General features: G+C 44.9%; 1 protein-coding gene across 1 annotated transcript in view; it reads left to right on the forward strand.

Moving 5' to 3' along the window:
* Nucleotides 1-22418, forward strand: part of LOC109900323 (methyltransferase-like protein 24) — a 77972-nt gene that overhangs the window by 38198 nt on the left and 17356 nt on the right. The window contains exons 2-3 of the mRNA XM_020496014.2: nt 9245-9343; nt 20984-21129. Coding sequence (XP_020351603.1) covers nt 9245-9343; nt 20984-21129 — 245 coding nt within the window. The remainder of the gene's footprint in view (nt 1-9244; nt 9344-20983; nt 21130-22418) is intronic.

Consider the following 22418-nt stretch of genomic DNA (forward strand, 5'->3'; position numbering starts at 1 on the left):
CTCTCTCTTTCTCCATCTACTCTCCTGCTCTCTTCCCTTCCCTCCATCTCTCCCTCCACTACTCTTGTTCTCACTAATTGCCCAATTATGTTTTGTGTTTCTTTTCTCCCCTTCCAAGCTCTGCTTGATGAAACACTGCCACACAGTCAGGGACAGAGGATGCCGCAAGCAGAAACAAATAAAATTAAGAAAAACAGAAAAATAACATATAAATTAAATCTGGTGGTGAAGGAACGACGACCACAACAATCACAACCGCTGGCCCGCGAGGCACTTACTATGATCACATATAATTTCAAGCTGACATAGAAAAAAGGGGGCAGGTGGAGGATGGTAAGAAAGGAGGAGATGAGGGGTGAAGGTGTGTATGTATGTGTGTGTGTCTGTATGTGAGTGTGTGTGCGTACGTGCCTGTATGTACTGTATGTGTACAAGCTTACATGTGTGTGTGTGTATAGTAGTAGGCTTGATTACCAACGATTACGAGACAGACTACAGGGAGGAGGTGAGAGCTCTGTGAGTCGTGGTGCCAGGAAAACAACCTCTCTCTCAATGTCAACAAAACAAAGGAGATGATCGTGAACTTCAGGAAACAGCAGAGGGTGCATCCCCTATCTACATTGAAGGGATCGCAGTGAAGAAGGTGGAAAGCTTCAAGTTCCTTGACGTACACATCACTTACAAACTGAAATGGACCACCCACACAGACAGTGTGGTGAAGAAGGCACATCAGAAACATTTAGCTTGTCACCTATCTGGGGCCATAGGGCCACAGGAGGGGTAAAGCAAGAGAAACAGATAGGGAGAGAGGGAAACAGAAAGAGTGAGAAAGAGAGGCAGCGCAAGAGAGACCAAGTGAGAGAAGAGAAAAACACTGAACTGTAGTCCTATACATTGTTCCCTTGTTCTGATCGTCTGATAGATGTGCCCTAAGCAGTGAGACTGACCTAAATGGCACCCTTTTCCATTTCTAGTACACTACACAGTAAAAATGTTGAAATCAACACTATTTCAGATAACATTTGGTCCAAGGCATAAGGCGAGACCCAGATGCAGACACAGGAGGCAGATGGTTGGAGTCTTACAATGTTTATTAATCCAAAAAGGGGTAAGCAAGAGAATGGTCATGTACAGGCAAAAGGTCAAAACCAGTTCAGAGTCCAATAGGTACCGAAGGGCAGGCAGGTTGATCAGGCTGGCGGGAAAGTAGTCCAGAGTCAGGCAGTGGTCAAAACCGGGAAGACTAGTAAAAAGAGAATAGAAAGAGAGACAGGAAACACAGGGATAAATACACTGGGAAAAATAAGTGAAACCTGGAGGGGGTGGAGACAATCACAGGGACATGTGAAACAGGAGAGTAAAGGTAGGGTGTAACGATTTTTAACAGTAATGGCGTTAAGTCCCAGGTAGTCATTGCATGGACGCTGGGTCTTGTCCTTCTTCTCCACAAAGAAAAACCCTGCTCCGGCAGGAGATGCAGACAGATGGACGGCCCCAGTGGCCAGAGACTCCTCTATGTACTCAGAGAATACAACCGACCCCGAGGTGGTGTAGTGAGTAGGAGAAGATCAATGACACAATCATAAGAATAATAAGGACGGTGCGGGGGAAGGGAAGTAGCACGTGTCTTACTGAACACTTCCATGAGGTCATGGTATTCAGTGGGAATAGCTGAGATATCCACAGTCTTGCTAACATCCTGAGGAAGACGACTTGGGGAAGGCTGTGCTGCTTGAAGGCAGTGAGATTGGCAAAATGGGCTCCAAACCAGGATGGAGCTTGTGGTCCAGTCAATCACAGGATTGTGCTTTTGGAGCCAGGAAAAACACAAAACAACCGGAACATGGGGAGATGCAATGAGGAGGAACTGTATGGTCTCACTGTGGTTACCAGAAACCCGTAATTGAGTACTATGGGTGACTTCCCCTATAGAGCGGCCACCCAGGGAATACCAAGCTCCGAAGCAATAGTGGCATCCATAAAACGTTCATCACCCCCAGAGTCAATGAGCACTCGGAGAGACTTAGATTGGTCAGCACAAGCACAAAAAAGGGTGTGCGGGTGATGGGAATTATGGAACTCCCAGTCTGACTCACCATAGTACTGGTACCCACTAGAGACAAGGGTTTCCTAATAGGGTAGGTAGCTATAAAATGTCCTGCCCCTCCACAGTACAGACAACTGTTACTATTCATCCTCCATGAGCGTTCCCCAACAGATAACCTAGCTCTTCCCAACTGCATAGGCAGTAGATTCCTGAGAGGGCTCAGGTGGCTTCGAATCTTCTCGGAAAAGCTGCCTTCGGAAACTTCCGGATTCCCTCAAAGGTGAACGAGCCATAGCGGGTGCACAAGTGTGCCCGAGACCAGACCTCCTCTCACTCCCGCGTTCCCTTAGGCGTCCATCAATTTGAATGGTTAGGGTGATAAGGGAGTCGAGGTCCACCGGCAGTTCCCGAGCAGCTAGCTCATCCTTTACCTCCTCAGATAATCCGTGCAGAAAAGTATTGAATAGAGACTCCGGATTCCAGGCACTCTCGGGAGCCAACGTGTGAAAATCCACCATGTAGTCTGCCACACTACGGGAGTTTTGTCGTAAGTCAAGCAATTTACTGACCGCTTTTCTCCCGGATACCGAACACTCAAATACCTTTCTCACCTCTGCCATAACTTTCTCCAGATGACCACAAACTGTTGTTGTTCCATAGTAGACTTAAATCAGTTCAGAGTCCAATAGGTACCGAAGGGCAGGCAGATTCAAGGTCATGGCAGGCAGGATGATCAGGCAAGTAGTCCAGAGTCAGGCAGTGGTCAAAACCAGGAAGACTAGCAAAAGAGAATAGAAAAGGAATACGGGGAAAAACAGACTGGTTGACTTGACTAAACATACAAGGCGAACTGGCACAGAGAGACAGGAAACACAGGGATTAATTCACTGGGGAAAATAAGCAACACCTGGACGGGGTGAAGACAATCACAGGGACAGGTGAAACAGAGCAGGGCGTGACAGTGTTAAAGTTACTCTGCAGGTAGTGTCACATTTTCAGAGTTAATTTCACTCAAAATGGTGTTAAAATTCCACTAAATTTAGTTGAATTTACACTGCTGACTGCATAATTTTATACTCCGACACTAGAGCTCATTTTTATTTTTATTTCACCTTTATCTAATCAGGAAGGCAAGTTGAGAACAAGTTCTCATTTACAATTGGAGTAAAACAAACATACAGTCAATAATACAGTAGAAAAATAAGTCTATATACAATGTGAGCAAATGAGGTGAGATAAGGGAGGTAAAAGCAAAAACAAGGCCATGGTGGCGAAGTAAACACAATATAGCTAGTAAAACACTGGAATGGTAGATTTGCAGTGGAAGAATGTGCAAGGTAGAGATAGAAATAATGGGATGCAATGGAGCAAAATAAATAAATAAATATAGTAGGGGGAGAGGTAGTTGTTTGGGCTAAATTATAGATGGGCTATGTACAGGTGCAGTAATCTGTGAGCTGCTCTGACAGCTGGTGCTTAAAGCTAGTGAGGGAGATAAGTGTTTCCAGTTTCAGAGATTTTTGTAGTTCGTTCCAGTCATTGGCAGCAGAGAACTGGAAGGAGAGGCGGCCAAAGGAAGAATTGGTTTTGGGGGTGACCAGAGAGATATACCTGCTGGAGCACGTGCTACAGGTGGGTGCTGCTATGGTGACCAGCGAGCTGAGATAAGGGGGGACTTTACTAGCAGGGTCTTGTAGATGACCTGGAGCCAGTGGGTTTGGCGACGAGTATGAAGCAAGGGCCAGTCAACGAGAGCGTACAGGTCGCAGTGGTGGGTAGTATGTGGGGCTTTGGTGACAAAACGGATGGCACTGTGATAGACTGCATCCAATTTATTGAGTAGGGTATTGGAGGCTATTTTGTAAATGACATCGCCGAAGTCGAGGATCGGTAGGATGGTCAGTTTTACAAGGGTATGTTAGGCAGCATGAGTGAAGGATGCTTTGTTGCGGAATGGGAAGCCAATTCTAGATTTAACTTTGGATTGGAGATGTTTGATGTGAGTCTGGAAGGAGAGTTTACAGTCTAACCAGACACCTAGGTATTTGTAGTTGTCCACATATTCTAAGTCAGAACCGCAGTAGTGATGTCTGACAGGCGGGCAGGTGCAGGCAGCGATCGGTTGAAGAGGATACATTTTGTTTTACTTGTATTTAAGAGCAATTGGAGGCCCCTGGCATTGAAGCTCGTCTGGAGGGTTGTTAACACAGTGTTTAAAGAAGGGCCATAAGTATACAGAATGGTGTCGTCTGCGTAGAGGTGGATCAGACACTCACCAGCAGCAGCAAGAGTGACATCATTGATGTATACAGAGGAGAGAGTCGGTCCAAGAATTAAACCCTGTGGCACCCCCATAGAGACTGCCAGAGGCCCGGACAACAGGCCCTCCGATTTGACACACTGAACTCTATCAGAGAAGTAGTTGGTGAACCAGGAGAGGCAATAATTTCTGAAACCAAGGCGATCGAGTCTGCCGATGAGGATGTGGTGATTGACCAGCTCTGAAACCAGATTGCATAGCGGAGAAGGTATGGTGGGATTCGAAATGGTCGGTAATCTGTTTGTTGACTCGGCTTTCGAAGACCTTAGAAAGGCAGGGTAGGTTAGATATAGGTCTGTAGCAGTTTGGGTCAAGAGTGTCCCCCCCCCTTTGAAGAGGGGGATGACCGCAGCTGCTTTCCAATCTTTGGGAATCTCAGACGACACGAAAGAGAGGTTGAACAGTAATAGGGGTTGCAACAATTTCGGCAGAATTTTTTTGAAAGAAAGGGTCCAGATTGTCTAGGCCGGGTGATTTAACTCCTCATAATGTTGAAAATACTCATCCTGGGTTAAAATAAGTCAACACTGTTATTTTTATACACCCTTTTCTACTGTGTAGTTTTGATCCAAGGCTCTGGTTAACAATTCACAGCAAATTTGCCAGTGTGACCTAGTATGGATTTTTCAGTGGAACATTTCTACTGTCGATTCAGAATTGTTTAAATAGTTTTTTGGGGGGTAGATGAGATTGATTCAGGAGTTAAAAGAACTCTGTAATAGTACAATTAACAATCGGTGGTGTAAAATAATCCCAGTGTTGGTGTTAATAACCAGTGTTGAGAGTGTGATTGTGTCAGTTTTACTCTATGTAGGCAAACTTAAATCTATTTTACCTAATTTCTACCAGCCTGTCACATGTGCAACCAGAGGGGGAAACAACTCGAGACCATCTTACCTCTACACACAGAGAAGCGTACAAAGCTCTCCCTCACCCTCCTTTTGGCAAATCTGACCATAATTATATCCTCCTGATTCCTGCTTACAAGCAAAAACGAAAGCAGGAAGTACCAGTGACTCTCTCAGTACGGAAGTGGTCAGATGCTACGTTACATGACTTTTTTCCTAGCATAGACTAGAATATGTTCTGAGATTCATCCAATGGCATTGAGGAGTAAACCACCTCAGTCATCGGCTTCATCAGTAAGTGCATTGACAATGTCGTCCCAACAGTGACCACACATACATATCCCAACCAGAAGCCATGGATTACAGGCAACATCCGCATCAAACTAAAGGCTGAGCTGCCGCTTTCAAGGAGCGGACCACTAATCCGGACGCTTATAAGAAATTCTGCAAAGCCCTCAGACAAACCATCAAACAGGCAAAGCGTCAATACAGGATTAAGATTGAATCCTACCACACCAGCTCTGACGCTCGTCGGATGTGGCAGGGCTTGAAAACTATTACGGACTACAAAGGGAAACCCAGCCGCCGGCTTCCCAGTGACGCAAGCCTACCAGATGAGCTAAATGCCTTTTATGCTTGCTTCGAGGCAAGCAACATTGAAGCATGCATGAGAGCACCAGCTGTTCCGGATGACTGTGTGATAACGCTCTTGGTAGCCGATGTGAGCAAGACCTTTCAAACAGGTTCACAAAGCCGCGGGGCCAAAGCCGTGTGGCCAGACGGATTACCAGGACGTGTACTCAAAGCACTGACATTTTCATCCTCTTGCTGACCAAGTCTGTAATACCTTCATTTTTCAAGCAGACCACCAAGGAAGTGAAGGTAACCTGCCTAAATGATTACCGCCCGTGGAACTCAAGTAGGTAGCCATGAAGTGCTTTGAAAGGCTGGTCATGGCTCACATCAACACCATCATCCCGGATATCCTAGACCCACTCCAATTCGCATACCACCCAATATATCCACAGATGATGCAATCTCTATCACACTCCACACCGCCCTTTCGCAATTGGACAAAGGGAACAACATGTGAGAATGCTGTTCATTGGCTACAGCTCAGCGTTCAACACCATAGTGCCCAGAAAGCGCATCACTAAGCTAAGGACGCTGGGACTAAACACCTCCCTCTGCAACTGAATCCTGGACTTCCTGACGGGCCATCCCCAGATGGTAAGGGTAGGCAACAACATGTCTGCCCCACTGATCCTCAACACTGAGGCCCCTGGGGTGTGTGCTTAGTCCCCTCTGTACTCCCTGTTCACCCACGACTGCGTGGCCAAACACAACTCCAGCACCGCCATTAAGTTTGCTGACGTCACAACAGTGGTTGGCCTGATCACAGACAATGATGAGACAGGCAGTGTGGTGCCAACAACCTCTCCCTCAGTGTAAGCAAGACAGAGGAGCTGATTGTGAACTACAGAAAAAGGAGAGCTGAACCAGCCCCTATTAACATCAACAGGGCTGTAGTGGTGCGGGTCGAGAGTTTCAAGTTCCTTGGTGTCCACTTCACCAACAAACTATCATGGTCCAAACACACCAACACCTTTTCCCCCTCAGGAGACTGAAAAGATTTGGTCCCCAGATACTCAAAACGTTCTACAACTGCACCATCGAGATCATCCTGACTGGTTGCATCACCGCCTGGTCGGGCAACTGCTCGGCATCTGACCGTAAGGTGCTACAGAGGGTAGTGCGTACGGCCGAGTACATCACTGAGGCCAAGCTTCCTGCCATCCAGGACCTACTGTACATTGATACCCCCCACCTCCATTTGTTTTTTACACTGCTGCTACTCACTGTTTATTATCTATGCATAGTCACTTCACCCCTACCAATGTACAAATTACTTTGACTAACCTGTCCCCCGCACATTGACTCTGTATCGGTACCCCCTGTATATAGTCTCGATATTGTTATTGTAACTTTTTTTGACCCAGACCCCTTTTTTTGACCCAGTTTGGTGACCACTGTTCTAGAGTTTTCCCTGTTAACACTATCAATGTTTCCCTTTACTGTACTTGCATTTATTAGGGATCCCCATTAGCTGCTGCTAAGGCAGCTACTCTAAATGGGGTCCAAACACATTAAAGCACTTACATTACATTCAGTGGCAAGAAAAAGGATGCGAACCCATTGGAAATACCTGGATTTCTGCATAAATTGGTCATCAAATTTGATCTGATCTTCAATCTGAAGCTGGAAGCTTAGATCCTCCAAAACACAATCCAACAAAGCTGCACTGCTTCTGGACACAATGCCCACTTAACCCAGAAGCCAACCGCACCAATGTGTCAGAGGATACACTGTAGACCTGACGACCATGTCAGTGTGCACTGCACCCAGCCCACCACAGGAGTCACTAGTGCACAATGGAACAAGGACATCCCTGCTGGCCAAACCCTCGCCTAACCCAGACGACTCTGGGCCAATTGTGTGCCACACCATGGGTCTCCCGGTTGCGGCCGGCTGCAAAAGAGCCTGGATTCAAACCAGGATCTCTAGTGGCACAGCTAGCACTACGACTTTAAGTTAGCTGTAGTTGGCTAGCTAGCAAGCAAGTGATGAGAATATTGCCAGCCAGTATGGCAATGGAACATTTAGAACGAACGACTGGGTCACGTGGATAGATACAGAACAAAAAGACTGAACGATTGTGTCGTGTCTCTGGCAACCGAACCGATAGAACGAACAACAACAACAACAACAAAGTCGGCTTGGGTAGCAACCCTAGATTTGTGTCGGGACTATATCTTGTGGAAGGATGAAATAGTATGAATACATTCATCAAAATAAAAACATTTATGAAAATATGTCAATCATTATTTTAATATATTGGTAACCCGTTGTACAAAAGTGATAATGCCCTCGAAGCCGATGTTTGAAAGATATATTGGCACGATTTGCTAACAACATCCGTGCCAATATATCCTCCAAACAAAGGCATCTCGGGCATTATCACATAGACATTGGCTGCAGTACACTGTGCACAGTTACAACACATGAAAATACATACACACTGTTAATATTGTCCACATGAAAACACAGAAAGGGAACACAGACACATGCCAACATGATCCAGTTATCATCATTCTATAATTGTAGTGCAAACAGAACCACACCATGGAACGTACTCCTCCAGTTGTCTAGTTGGCCAAAATGGAGATAGATTGCTGGAACACAGCACATTGCTATTATTCTCTCTCTCTCTCTCTCTCTCTCTCTCTCTCTCTCTCTCTCTCTCTCTCTCTCTGCTGTAATCACAAACAGACACATTCCTGTGATGATGAATGAGGTCACTGAGCCTAGGCCTGTAAAGCAGCCAGGAACAACAGGAATGTGACACAGAAACCCTCCTGTAGAGGGGTATGTACTGGGACAGAAACAGAAACACGTTTCCAGTCTCACAGTTGGGTGGATACTGTAGCAGGACACAAGGTTTTGGCATTAATGTCACTTTAATGGATGACAGAGGGTGGATTTGATTATGCTGAGCAGTGGAGCACCGGTCTGTGGCCCGTAATGGGAATGAGCAAAAGCGGTGAGAGAGGAGCACCCGTCTCAAATCAGTAATCTGTGCCGCTTGGTCATGTTGTCAACAAAGCAGCACGGTAATTTTTAGAAAACCATACAAAATCTCTTTTCCATTAAATATATGTTTGAATTTTCTAACTTGTTAGAGGCATTACAACATTTATTTTGTATGTGAAAACACAGAATCATACTCATTACTACTTGTGGTTAATTATGTCACATTTGTTCTGAGCCAACTTCACCGGGGGCTTTGAACGGGGACCTGGCTCATGTCTGGGAGGCAGCACGGTTTCGAAACGAAAGCAATCATCTTTCACCTAGTGCAAAACACGCCTACCCAGGAGCCAGGGCCAGATTAATCTGATCCCCTCAGTCATTTTCCACACTGATAGTAACACTGATGCTGATTGGCTGTCTCCCTGTTGCTTTTTCCAGTCTCCCAGGTGGCACATAGAGCTCGAGCCGTGGGCCAGTGACAACCACTCCCTGGAGGAGGAAGCTAGGAGGTTCCTTCACTACATCACTACACCACAGGTGGGTCACACTCATTTAATGGTTGTATCCAAATTGCCACCCTATTCCCTATATCTAGGTGGCAAAGGTCCGGATGGATATTGTCATTTATCAGCGTAGTAACAAACCCTCACCTCACGACCCATGCGAGTCTGGTAGAAAATGAACAGTCAATCATGTGTTCAATGAAATTTTATGATATTTAGATGAAATCAGATCAAAGTATGATGACCAAAGTATGAAAATGTACTGTTGCTTCTACAATTATAAAGTTTGATCCTAAAGTTACTGGTCACCTCCCCCCGTGTCAAACACTTGGATTCAGGAAGCTGGATTTTGCAGCTATGCAACTTTTCAGGGAAGTCAGGAACCAATATACACAGTCAGTTAGGAAAGCTAAGGCTAGCTTTTTCAAACAGAAATTTGCATCCTGTAGCACTAACTCCAAACAGCTTTGGAACACTGTAAAGTCCATGGAGTATAAGAGCACATCATCCCAGCTGCCCACTGCTCTGAGGCTAGGAAACACTGTCACCACCGATAAATCTACGATAATCGATCATTTCAATTAGCATTTTTCTACAGTTGGCCATGCTTTCCACCTGGCTACCCTTACCCCGACCAACAGCTCTGCACCCCCCGCAGAAACTTGCCCAAGCCCCCCCGCCCGCTTCTCCTTCACCCAAATCCAGACAGTTTATGTTCTGAAAGAGCTGCAAAATCTGGATCCCTACAAATCAGCTGGGCAAAACGATCATCTCTTTCTAAAATTATACACCAAAATTGTTACTAGCCTGTTCAGCCTCTCTGAGATCCCCAAAGATTGGAAAGCTGCCGCGATCATCTTCCTCTTCAAAGGGGGAGACACTCTAGACCAAAACTGTTTTAGACCTATGTATATCCATCCTGCCCTGCCTTTCTAAAATCTTTGAAAGCCAAGTTAACAAACAGATCACCGAACATTTCGAATCCCACCGTACCTTCTCCACTATTCAATCTGGTTTCTGAGCTGGTCATGTGTGCACCTCAACCACGCTCAAGGTCCTTAACGATATCATAACTGCCATCAATAAAAGACAGTACTGTGCAGCCATTTTCATCGACCTGGCCAAGGCTTTCGACTCTGTAAACCACCGCATTCTTAATGGCAGACTCAATAGCGTTGGAATAGTAACCAGAAGGTTGCAAGATCGAATCCCCAAGCTGAGGTAAAAACCTGTCGTTCTGCCCCTGAACAAGGCAGTTAACCCACTGTTCCTGGGCCGTCATTGAAAATAAGAATTTGTTCTTAACTGACTTGCCTGGTTAAATAAATGTAAAAATAATGAAAATAGCCTTGGTTTCTCAAATGACTGCCTCTTCTGGTTCACCAACTACTTCTCAGATAGATTTCAGTGTGTCAAATCGGAGGGCCTGTTGTCCGGACGTCTGGCAGTCTCTATCAGGGTGCCACAGGGTTCAATTCTTGGGCAGACTCTTTTCTCTGTATATATCACAGATGTCGATCTTGCTACTGGTGACTCTCTGATCCACCTCTACGCAGACAACACCATTCTGTATACATCTGGCCATTCTTTGGACACTGTGTTAACAAACCTCCAAACAAGATTCAATGCCATACAACACTCCTTCTGTGGCCTTCAACTGCTTTTAAATGCTAGCTAAACTAAATGCATGCCCTTCAGCCGATTGCTGGCCACACCCGCCCGCCCGACTAGCATCGCTACTCTGGACGGTTCTGACTTAGAATATGTGGACAACTACAAATACCTAGGTGTCTGGTTAGACTGTAAACTCTCCTTCCAGACTCACATTAAGCATCTCCAATCCAAAATTAAATCTAGAATTGGGTTCCTATTTCGCAACAAAGTCTACTTCACTCATGCTGCCAAACATACCCTCGCAAAACGTACTATCCTACCGATCCTTGACTTCGGCCATGTCATTTACAAAATATCCTCCAACACTATACTCAGCAAATTGGATGTAGTCCATCACAGTGCCATCTGTTTTGTCACCAAAGCCCCATGTACTACCCACCACTGTGACCTGTATGCTCTCTTTGGCTGGCCCTCGCTACATATCAAATCAAATCGAATTTAGTTATATAGCCCTGATATCAGCTGATATCTCAAAGTGCTGTATAGAAACCCAGCCTAAAACCCCAAACAGCAAGCAATGCAGGTGTAGAAGCACGGTGGCTAGGAAAAACTCCCTACAAAGGACAAAACTTAGGACGAAACCTAGACCAGGCTATGAGGGGTGGCCAGTCCACTTCTGGCTGTGCCGGGTGGAGATTATAACAGAACATGGCCAAGATGTTCAAATGTTCATAAATGACCAGCATGGTCAAATAATAGTAATCACAGTGGTTTTCGAGGGTGCAACAGGTCAGCATGGCCAGGTGGACTGGAGACAGTAAGGAGTCATCATGCCAGGTAGTCCTGAGGCATGGTCCTAGGGCTCAGGTCCTACGAGAGAGAGAAAGAAAGAAAGAAAAAGCATACTTAAATTCACACAGGACACCGGATAAGACAGGAGAAATACTCCAGATATAACAGACTAATCCTAGCCCCCCGACACATAAACCACTGCAGCATAAATACTGGAGGCTGAGACAGGAGGGGTCAGGAGACACTATGGCCCCATCCGATGATACCCCCGGACAGGGCTAAACAGGCAGGATATAACCCCACCCACTTTGCCAAAGCACAGCCCCCACACCACTAGAGGGATATCTTCAACCACCAACTTACCATCCTGAGACAAGGCCGAGTATAGCCCACAAAGATCTCCGCCACGGCACAACCCAAGGGGTGTGCCAACCCAGACAGGAGGACCACGTCAGTGACTCAACCCACTCAAGTGACACACCCCTCCTAGGGACGGCATGGAAGATATTCATTGCCAAACCCACTGGCTCCAGGTCATCTATAAGTATTTGGTAGGTAAAGCCCCGCCTTGTCTCAGATCACTGGTCACCATAGCAACACCAACCGTAGCACGCGCTCCAGCAGGTATATTTCACTGGTCATCCCCAAAGCCAACACCTCTTTTGGCTGCCTTTCCTTCCAGTTCTCTGCTGCCAATGACTGGAACAAATTGCAAAAATCACTGAAGCTGGAGACTTATATCTCCCTCTATAACTTTAAGCATCAGCGTCAGAGCAGCTTACCGATCACTGTATCTTTAAATAGCACACCCAACTACCTCATCCCCATATTGTTATTTTTAGATATCTTCACATCTATCAATCCAGTGTTCATGCTAAATTGTAATTATTTCACCTCTATTGCCTAATCATTGCCTTACCTCCCTAATCTTACTACATTTGCACACATTGTACATAGTTTTTTGTGTAACTCTGTGTCGTTGTAACTCTGTGCCGATTTAGGACCTACTGTACAAGGGCTGGGGTTCTGATGTGTAGTTACCCAGAAGTCTGTGCTCCATAGAGAGATCAGGCTGGCCACTAAACAGGCACCGTCAACTGATAGAGACATACCCCAAGCGACTTACAGCTGTAATCGCAGCAAAAGGTGGCGCTACAAAGTATTAACTTCAGGGGGCTGAATAATTTTGCACGCCCAATTTTTCAGTTTTTGATTTGTTAAAAAAGTTTGAAATATCCAATAAATGTTGTTCCACTTCATGATTGTGTCCCACTTGTTGTTGATTCTTCACAAAAAAATACAGTTTTATATCTTTATGTTTGAAGCTTGAAATGTGGCAAAAGGTCGCAAAGTTCAAGGGGGCCGAATACTTTCGCAAGGCACTGTATATAGCTGGCAAACATAAAATGTGATTTTAACTTCTAAATGAGAGAATTGTTTCATAAGTAAACTTATGCTCAATCAGTTACCCCATCCATGGGAGCACAGACATTGGTTAGAAGGATGAAACACACCCCTTCTCCTACCCAGTACAAAAGCCCCCTAAAGATCATGAACATTTAGTTCCAGAAATATGAGGACTGCTGTCCTAAGGTTTAGAAGGGCGAATTTCAATGTGGATGTGATGATCACCACGCTGGAATGGTACATTTCGACTAGACCAGCCAGAATACAGCATGAGCTGGTTATGGCAACTCCTAGATGTCGAGTTATCAGCTGCAGCTGTAAACGTACGTGGCCTAGAAAAGGACAGACAATCTCCTAAGAACCACAGGGTACTTCAACATATCCGCTCCACAACACTACGACCAGAAAGATTCTTCAAAGGACAATGGCGATGTCTGCTGGGCAAAACAGTCTTCCATCTTCGACCCATCTATCGAAGTGCAGCTCAGAGTAAATATATATCTTGCATTTTCCATTTCCCGAATGGGCGCTTATTATAATGCATACGATTCTGTATTTACGGTAGCATAGCTTCTCAAGGTCCAATAGAGACCCAATCCCTTTGTCCCTATGTCTTCCCGCTCTTTCATTCAAACCAAACCCCCTTCCTTTGTGTAACCAGCCGTCATATCGGGTTAGCCCACTAGGGGCTTTTCATTACATGATTAGTAATCTATGTGTGATCTATCCTGTGTATATATATGTAATTCTGTGTAATTATTTAGGTATTTAGTAAATAAATAATTAAGACAATTTGTGTTTTGCTGATTCAACTTGTTAGCTAGAGTTCGTACAGAGCAAGTACTTACGACAATCAGAATGAGACCAATCGAGGTGACGATTAATAGTTGAATGCTATTGATATAAAAGATTTCCAGACCTTTAAGAGAGTGGATTCGGGAGATAACCGCTCTATATAAATTAATGCTTCCATGGTGCCCCAGGTTATTAATGGTTTAATTCAATCATGTAATCAATTAAACGTTAGGTAATCGATTTGATAAAATAACATGTCATTTGAATTGAATCATAGTCTGAGACACGACACCAGCATGGACCAGCTTTGAATTTATGCTGGTCTATAACCAACTCTAACTGTAAATAAAGCACCTTTTTCATATACAGTGGGGCAAAAAAGTATTTAGTCAGCCACCAATTGTGCAAGATCTCCCACTTAAAAAGATGAGAGAGGTCTGTAATTTTCATCATAGGTACACTTCAACTATGACAGACAAAATTAGAAGAAAAAAAATCCAGAAAATCACATTGTAGGATTTTTAATGAATTTATTTGCAATTTATGGTGGAAAATAAGTATTTGGTCAATAACAAAAGTTTATCTCAATACTTTGTTATATACCCTTTGTTGGCAATGACAAGAGGTCAAACGTTTTCTTTAAGTCTCCACAAGGTTTTCACACACTGTTTTCACACACACATTCCTCCATGCAGATCTCCTCTAGAGCAGTGATGTTTTGGGGCTGTTGATGGGCAACACGGACTTTCAACTCCCTCCAAAGATTTTCTATGGGGTTGAGATCTGGAGACTGGCTAGACCACTCCAGGACCTTGAAATGCTTCTTACGAAGGCACTCCTTCGTTGCCCGGGCGGTGTGCTTGGGATAATTGTCATGCTGAAAGACCCAGCCACGTTTTATCTTCAATGCCCGTGCTGATGGAAGGAGGTTTTCACTCAAAATCTCACGATACATGGCCCCATTCATTCTTTCCTTTACACGGATCAGACGTCCTGGTCCCTTTGCAGAAAAACAGCCCCAGAGCATGATGTTTCCACCCCCATGCTTCACAGTAGGTATGGTGTTCTTTGGATGCAACTCAGCATTCTTTGTCCTCCAAACACGACGACTTCAGACAGGCCTGGACATGTACTGGCTTAAGCAGGATTTGGCACTGCAGGATTTGAGTCCCTGGCGGCGTAGTGTGTTACTGATGGTAGGCTTTGTTAATTTGGTCCCAGCTCTCTGCAGGTCATTCACTAGGTCCCCCCGTGTGGTTCTGGGATTTTTGCTGTTCTTGTGATCATTTTGACCCCACGGGGTGAGATCTTGCATGGAGCCCCAGACCGAGGGAGATTATTAGTGGTCTTGTATGTCTTCCATTTCCTAATAATTGCTCCCACAGTTGATTTCTTCAAACCAAGCTGCTTACCTATTGCAGATTCAGTCTTCCCAGCCTGGTGCGGGTCTACAATTTTGTTTCTGGTGACCTTTGACAGCTCTTTGGTCTTGGCTATAGTGGAGTTTGGAGTGTGACTGTTTGAGGTTGTGGACAGGTGTCTTTCATACTGATAACAAGTTCAAACAGGTGCCATTAATACAGGTAACGAGTGGATGACAGAGGAGCCTCTTAAAGACGAAGTTACAGGTCTGTGAGAGCCAGAAATCTTGCTTGTTTGTAGGTGGCCAAATACTTATTTCCCACCATAATTTGCAAATAAATTCATAAAAAATACCCAGTTGCACAGGGCGGGGTCGAGACCCAGGGTCTCGAGCTTGATGACGAGCTTGATGACGAGCTTGGAGGGCACTATGGTGTTAAATGCCGAGCTGTAGTCGATGAACAGCATTCTCACATAGGTATTCTTCTTGTCCAGATGGGTTAGGGCAGTGTGCAGTGTGGTTGAGTTTGCATCGTCTGTGGACCTATTTGGGCGGTAAGCAAATTGGAGTGGGTCTAGGGTGTCAGGTAGGGTGGAGGTGATATGGTCCTTGACTAGTCTCTCAAAGCACTTCATTATGACGGAAGTGAGTGATACGGGGTGGTAGTCGTTTAGCTCAGTTACCTTAGCTTTCTTGGGAACAGGAACAATGGTGGCCCTCTTGAAGCATGTGGGAACAACAGACTGGGATAGGGATTGATTGAATATGTCCGTAAACACACCAGCCAGCTGGTCTGCGCATGCTCTGAGGGCGCGGCTGGGGATGCCCTCTGGGCCTGCAGCCTTGCGAGGGTTGACACGTTTAAATGTTTTCCTCACGTCGGCTGCAGTGAAGGAGAGTCCGCATGTTTTAGTTGCGGGCCGTGTCAGTGGCACTGTATTGTCCTCAAAGTGGGCAAAAAAGTTATTTAGTCTGCCTGGGAGCAAGACATCCTGGTCTGTGACTGGGCTGGTTTTCTTTTTGTAATCCGTGATTGACTGTAGACCCTGCCACATACCTCTTGTGTCTGAGCCGTTGAATTGAGATTCTACTTTGTCTCTATACTGACGCTTTGCTTGTTTGATTGCCTTGTGGAGGGAATAGTTACACTGTTTGTATTCGGTCATGTTTCCGGTCACCTTGCCCTGATTAAAAGCAGTGATTCGGGCTTTCAGTTTCCTGCGAATGCTGCCATCAATCCACAGTTTCTGGTTTGGGAATGTTTTAATCGTTGCTATGGGAACGACATCTTCAACGCACGTTCTAATGAACTCGCTCACAGAATCAGCGTATTCGTCAATGTTGTTGTCTGACGCTATACGAAACATATCCCAGTCCACGTGATGGAAGCAGTCTTGGAGTGTGGAATCAGATTGGTCGGACCAGCGTTGAACAGACCTCAGCGTGGGAGCTTCTTGTTTTAGTTTCTGTCTGTAGGCAGGGATCAACAAAATGGAGTTGTGGTCAGCTTTTCCGAAAGGAGGGCGGGGCAGGGCCTTATATGCGTCGCGGAAGTTAGAATAGCAGTGATCCAAGGTTTATCCAGCCCTGGTTGCGCAATCGATATGCTGATAACATTTGTTTTCAGATTAGCCTTGTTAAAATCCCCAGCTACAATGAATGCAGCCTCCGGATAAATGGATTCCAGTTTGCAAAGAGTCAAATAAAGTTAGTTCAGAGCCATCGATGTGTCTGCTTGGGGGGGAATATATACGGCTGTGATTATAATCGAAGAGAATTCCCTTGGTAGATAATGTGGTCGACATTTGATTGTGAGGAATTCTAAATCAGGTGAACAGAAGGACTTGAGTACCTGTATGTTGTTATGATCACACCACGTCACGTTAACCATGAAGCATACGCCCCCGCCCCTCTTCTTACCAGAAAGATGTTTGTTTCTGTCTGCGCGATGCATGGAGAAACCAGTTGGCTGCACCGACTCCGATAGCGTCTCCCCAGTGAGCCATGTTTCCGTGAAGCAAAGAACGTTACAGTCTCTGATGTCCCTCTGGAATGCTACCCTTGCTCGGATTTCATCAACCTTGTTGTCAAGAGACTGGACATTGGCGAGAAGAATGCTAGGGAGTGGTGCACGATGTGCCCCTCTCCGGAGTCTGACCAGAAGACCGCTCTGTTTCCCCCTTTGACAAAGTCATTTTTTTGGGGGTCGCCGGCTGGGATCCATTCCGTTGTCCTTGGTGAAAGGCAGAACACAGGATCCGCTTTGCGAAAGTCATATTCTTGGTCGTACTGATGGTGAGTTGACGCTGCTTTTATGTTCAGTAGTTCTTCTCGACTGTATGTAATGAAACCTAAGATGACCTGGGGTACTAATGTAAGAAATAACACGTAAAAAAACTAAAAACTGCATAGTTTCCTAGGAACGCGAAGCGAGGCAGCCATCTCTGTCGGCGCCGGAAGTCACTTTGTTTCCTATTATACGGACATAGTTAGAATGAATACAAATGTATCATCATCATTATAGCGTCTTATTTCTTCTCCTCTTTCCTATTAGCCACATGTGGAATGTCATTCACCTATTTAGCTTATAGCCTATAAGCACGGCACAATAATTCACATTCCTCATGCTTGCTGTTCAACCTATCGGCTCACTTTTGCAATTATCACTTTCCTCTCTCTCTTACCCATGTTCTCTCACTAGCTGTTTTCAGCAACAGTTTTCAACAACCATCCACCTCCCCACCACCATCAGCTATAATAATTTTAAGGCCCCTCATTGGAACTCCCTTCCTCCAGCCGAGGGGTTTCGATGCCACCTGCCCAGCAAAGGGCTACCTGTCATCAGCATCTGGCTCAGGCCATACCCAAAACGATGTAATAAAATTCCATACTGCATTCTGTCTCTGTTGTTCATTCAGTTAAGCCTGTACTCGATTTAACGAAATCAATGAGATGTTCTTGCCTTTTTTTGATTGATGTGTTGTTTGAGGATAAAGATTGCGAGGCAGAGACAGGGTCGGCTTTTATGCCCTTGTGTCTTATAATCAACTAAATACAAACTCCAACTGCACTGTGTGAGAGAGGCTATAGCATCAATCAAGTTGTTTAAAAAGTAAAGTAAGTTTTATCATTGCTATAGTCCAACCATTTTCTGATAACGAAGGCCATTGTGCCTCTGTAATCAAATTATGTTAAGAAACATCAGCAAACCTCTTATCTTTTCTTTCATATACCGTGGGCCTACAGAGTTCTGCTAATGACGAAGCACTTACTCTACAGTATATCTTACATGGCAGGCATGTAGCTTATAATGAATTAGCCTTTGGATGTGTGTGTGTGTGTGTATGTGTGTGTGTGTGTGTGTGTGTGTGTGTGTGTGTGTGTGTGTGTGTGTGTGTGTGTGTGTGTGTGTGTGTGTGTGTGTGTGTGTGTGTGTGTGTGTGTGTGTGTGTGTGTGTGTGTGTGTGTGTGTGTGTGTGTGTGAAGGAGGGTTGTTGGGGGTGAATCGCCTATCATCTCATCTGATATGCGGAGAGGGAGTTGCAGTGACTATAACAGCTTCCTCAGCAGTAATTCTGACTGACGTCGTGGCTGGTGGAACTCAACTTGTGAGAGAGGTACGCTGCACTGCGTTTGGCAAATCATTAGCAGTCAATGCAACACACACACAACAGTGGGAAAGGTGGAGACTGATCAAGGTAACATACTGTGTAGTGTTGCAGTATATTCACAATGACAACAACGTGTCAGTACCTTTCTATTTATAATAGCTCACAATATAGTCCAGCATACTGTTACAATAACACATGTTCAAATCAACAATAATGGGCCAATGCAATTAGGAACCTCTACAACACATAACTGCAACAGCTAAACAAAAATCCTCCAATACAACAGTATCATCGCTACCACAGCAATACATGGATGGATAACTGCCTCCCATTTCAGCATATCTCAAGGTGCTCACCACAACACAATCTATTCATTAAAATTCTATTCCATTCTGCGATTTTTTTTTACAATGCCATTGTTGCAGAGTGCTTGACAGAAGTCCCCAAGGCTCCAAGTGTGACTGTTATTCCCTCACAATAAGTCACAGCTCTTGACTTGGTCATGCCTCCTATTGCCTTCTGCTTTCTTTTCATGCCAAAAGTTCTGTTCGGACAGGATAAAAGCATCGAGGTCCTCCTATTCATCTCTATTGATAAATGCTAAAGATTGAAGAAGTCGGAATCCATCAATTCCAAAGATTTATGACATCACAAAGCGTAAGAACCCTCTAGAGATTCTAGACTTTGTCCACTTTCCATTAGTGGCATGGGGAAGAATTCATAAATGTCAGCAAAGTAGAGCACATTTTACATTGGACGTAGAGTCACGAACCACCAACTGGTGCAACCGGCCACTGGTTAGGGTTGGGCTAAAATGGTGGTTCAGAAAGAGAAGGAATTATGACTAGTCTCTGTCTGGGCAGTGGTCTCTATGGGGAAAGACAGATTAGAACAAATAATCAGTCTGTCTCTGTCAATATCCGCTGGTCCAGTCCAGTTCAGACAGTCTCTGGAGGAGATAGAAGAGCTAAAGCAATCAGACAGAAACAGTCATAAATCCTGTCTGTCGCAACACCTCCCACACACACTCCAAACACACATTCCGGACACACATTCAGGACAAACATTCAGGACACACACATGCATGAATGCATGCACACACACGTATGTATGCATGCACAAATGCCTCCATGCATGCACACACATACACTCTATCAATGATGGCTTTGGCTCACACACAGCTCTTCAAGCATACTTTACACACCCATCCTTGTCTTTTTGGCTTTGGAGTTTGCCGTCTCTCTCTAATATACACATACACCCCGTCCCAAACAAAGAAATACCTACTCCCCACAGACTAAGACCAGCCAGTGTAAGCCAACTGGTTCTGTTAGTCTTGGTGTTTTTGTCGGCAATGGTGGCTGCAGTAGAGAGAGATAGGGGCCTGGAAGGGCAGATATCTCCCTCTCCTTCTCTCGTCCTCTCCCTATTCTTCGCTCCTCCTCTCTTCCTCACTTCCTCTCTTGTTCTCACTCTCTTCTGCTGACAAGAGAAACTTGGCCGTGTGCGCATTCAACTCTAGCTATTAAATGAATCTATTGATTTTGTATGTAGTTTCAGTTAGTACATGCACTTTACAGTATATAGAACATGTAATGAAAAAATAAACAGAAATGTTGCACTGCAACATGGAGTCAATGGAATCCTTGAGCATTAAGGCAAGATTAAGGTGCCCTGTCCCACCTTTTTTCTCCTTCACTGAAACCAAAAGGAAAGGAAGGCGAGGGGCAGAGGAGGAGAAATGGAGACGGTGCTACTCGATGAGAAAGAAAAACATGTTGAAATATGAATATATGTGTGTGTGGGGATATGTGATCTGACAGGGGCAAGGGGTAACTATGGTATACACTATACAGTATGTGATGTTGATGATTATTACAATTAAAATGATAACAATAGCGATGATGATAACGATCAAATCTAATTTTAATTGTCACATGCTTCATAAACAACAGGCGTATACTAACAGTGAAATGCTTTCTTAATCTTCCCAACAATGCAGAATACAATAACAAATATATAATAATAACACTTTTTTTAAATGATATTTTAGGGGAGAAGTTTACTGATGACCCCTGTGGCTCTCCTACAGGTGTCTTGTGCACCCCCTTCCCCAGAGGGCCCCTTGGCACTAGAGGGTCAGGAAGGGACAAAGGGGCCCTGGGCAGTGTGTCTGGACAGCAGGTACAGCCTGGCACAACGGATACACACCAAACACTGCCGGGTCTACTCTATGGGGTGAGTATATATATATATATACACACACACACACCCACACACACAGACACACACACACCCCACACCTTGTGGGGACACACAATTCAGTCCCATTCAAAATCCTATTGTGCCTAACCCCTAACCCCTAACCCTTACCCTAAACCTTCACCTCAATACCTAACCTTAGCTCCTAAACCTAATTATAACCCTAACACTAATTCTAACCCAAACCCCCGTAGAAATAGCATTTGACCTTGTGGGGACTAACAAAATGTCCCCAGTTAGTCAAATTGTGTTTGCTTACTATTCTTTTGGGACTTCTGGTCCCCACAAGTAAAGTTAAACACGTACACACACACAGAAACAGAAACAGCCTGGCCCAACACATCACTAGGGCGGCAGGCAGCCTAGTGGTTAGAGCTTTGGACTAGTAACCGAAAGGTTGCTAGATTGAATCCCCGAGCTGACAAGGTAAAATAATGTTGTTCTGCCCCTGAACAAGGCAGTTAACCCACTGTTCCCTGGTGGGCCGTCATTGTAAATAAGAGTTTGTCCTTAACTGACTTGCCTAGTTAAATAAAGGTTAAATAAATAAAAAATATATAATAATTGAAATCATATCTCTGTGTCATGTAATCTGGATGCTATTTTGCAGAGTATAAATGGATTTGACCTTCCAGGAGAAGATGTGCCCTTGCTGTATACCCAGGGTTGAGCTGGGCTTGGCAGTGGTGGGATGTAGGGTTGAAGAGATTAAGCCTCTGGATGGCCTATTCTTTTGTGCTGGCAGCAGCAGGGTAGGCAGTCGGTGAACTCTGAGAAGGAGCGAAGAGGTTAGAGGGGCAGGAACAGGAATGAGGGGGTGGGAAAGCAGGTTTAGGGATTAACCCTGTTTACACCAATGTCAATGGTCAAATTAACTGGTTTTGAGAAACAGATTTCCTATTGATGACTGATAAGCACATACACATACACACCAATTTCTCCTCACTTTTCACAATGTTACTTATAGTATTGCCCTCTTAGGTCAAAGTACGCCATACAAGTCCCCACACACACTTCAGCTGTCTGTATCGATCTAATGATCTGTGGGTTGGTTTTCTCTGCCACATTAGTTTGATGGGCTGTTGTGATAGTAGAGCTAGATAAACAGGAGTATATCCCCATTGTCATCACTCACACCAACACTACAACACTGTGGGCGGGGGGGGGGGCACACACACATCATTAAGCACCATGGTTTTTCCTGACTACCTGATCAGGGAATAATACATCTATAACTCGGGCCCAGAGCTGTGTGAAAGCCGGAT

The sequence above is a fragment of the Oncorhynchus kisutch genome, linkage group LG12, assembly GCF_002021735.2.
Source record: "Oncorhynchus kisutch isolate 150728-3 linkage group LG12, Okis_V2, whole genome shotgun sequence".
Classification (NCBI taxonomy): domain Eukaryota; kingdom Metazoa; phylum Chordata; class Actinopteri; order Salmoniformes; family Salmonidae; genus Oncorhynchus; species Oncorhynchus kisutch.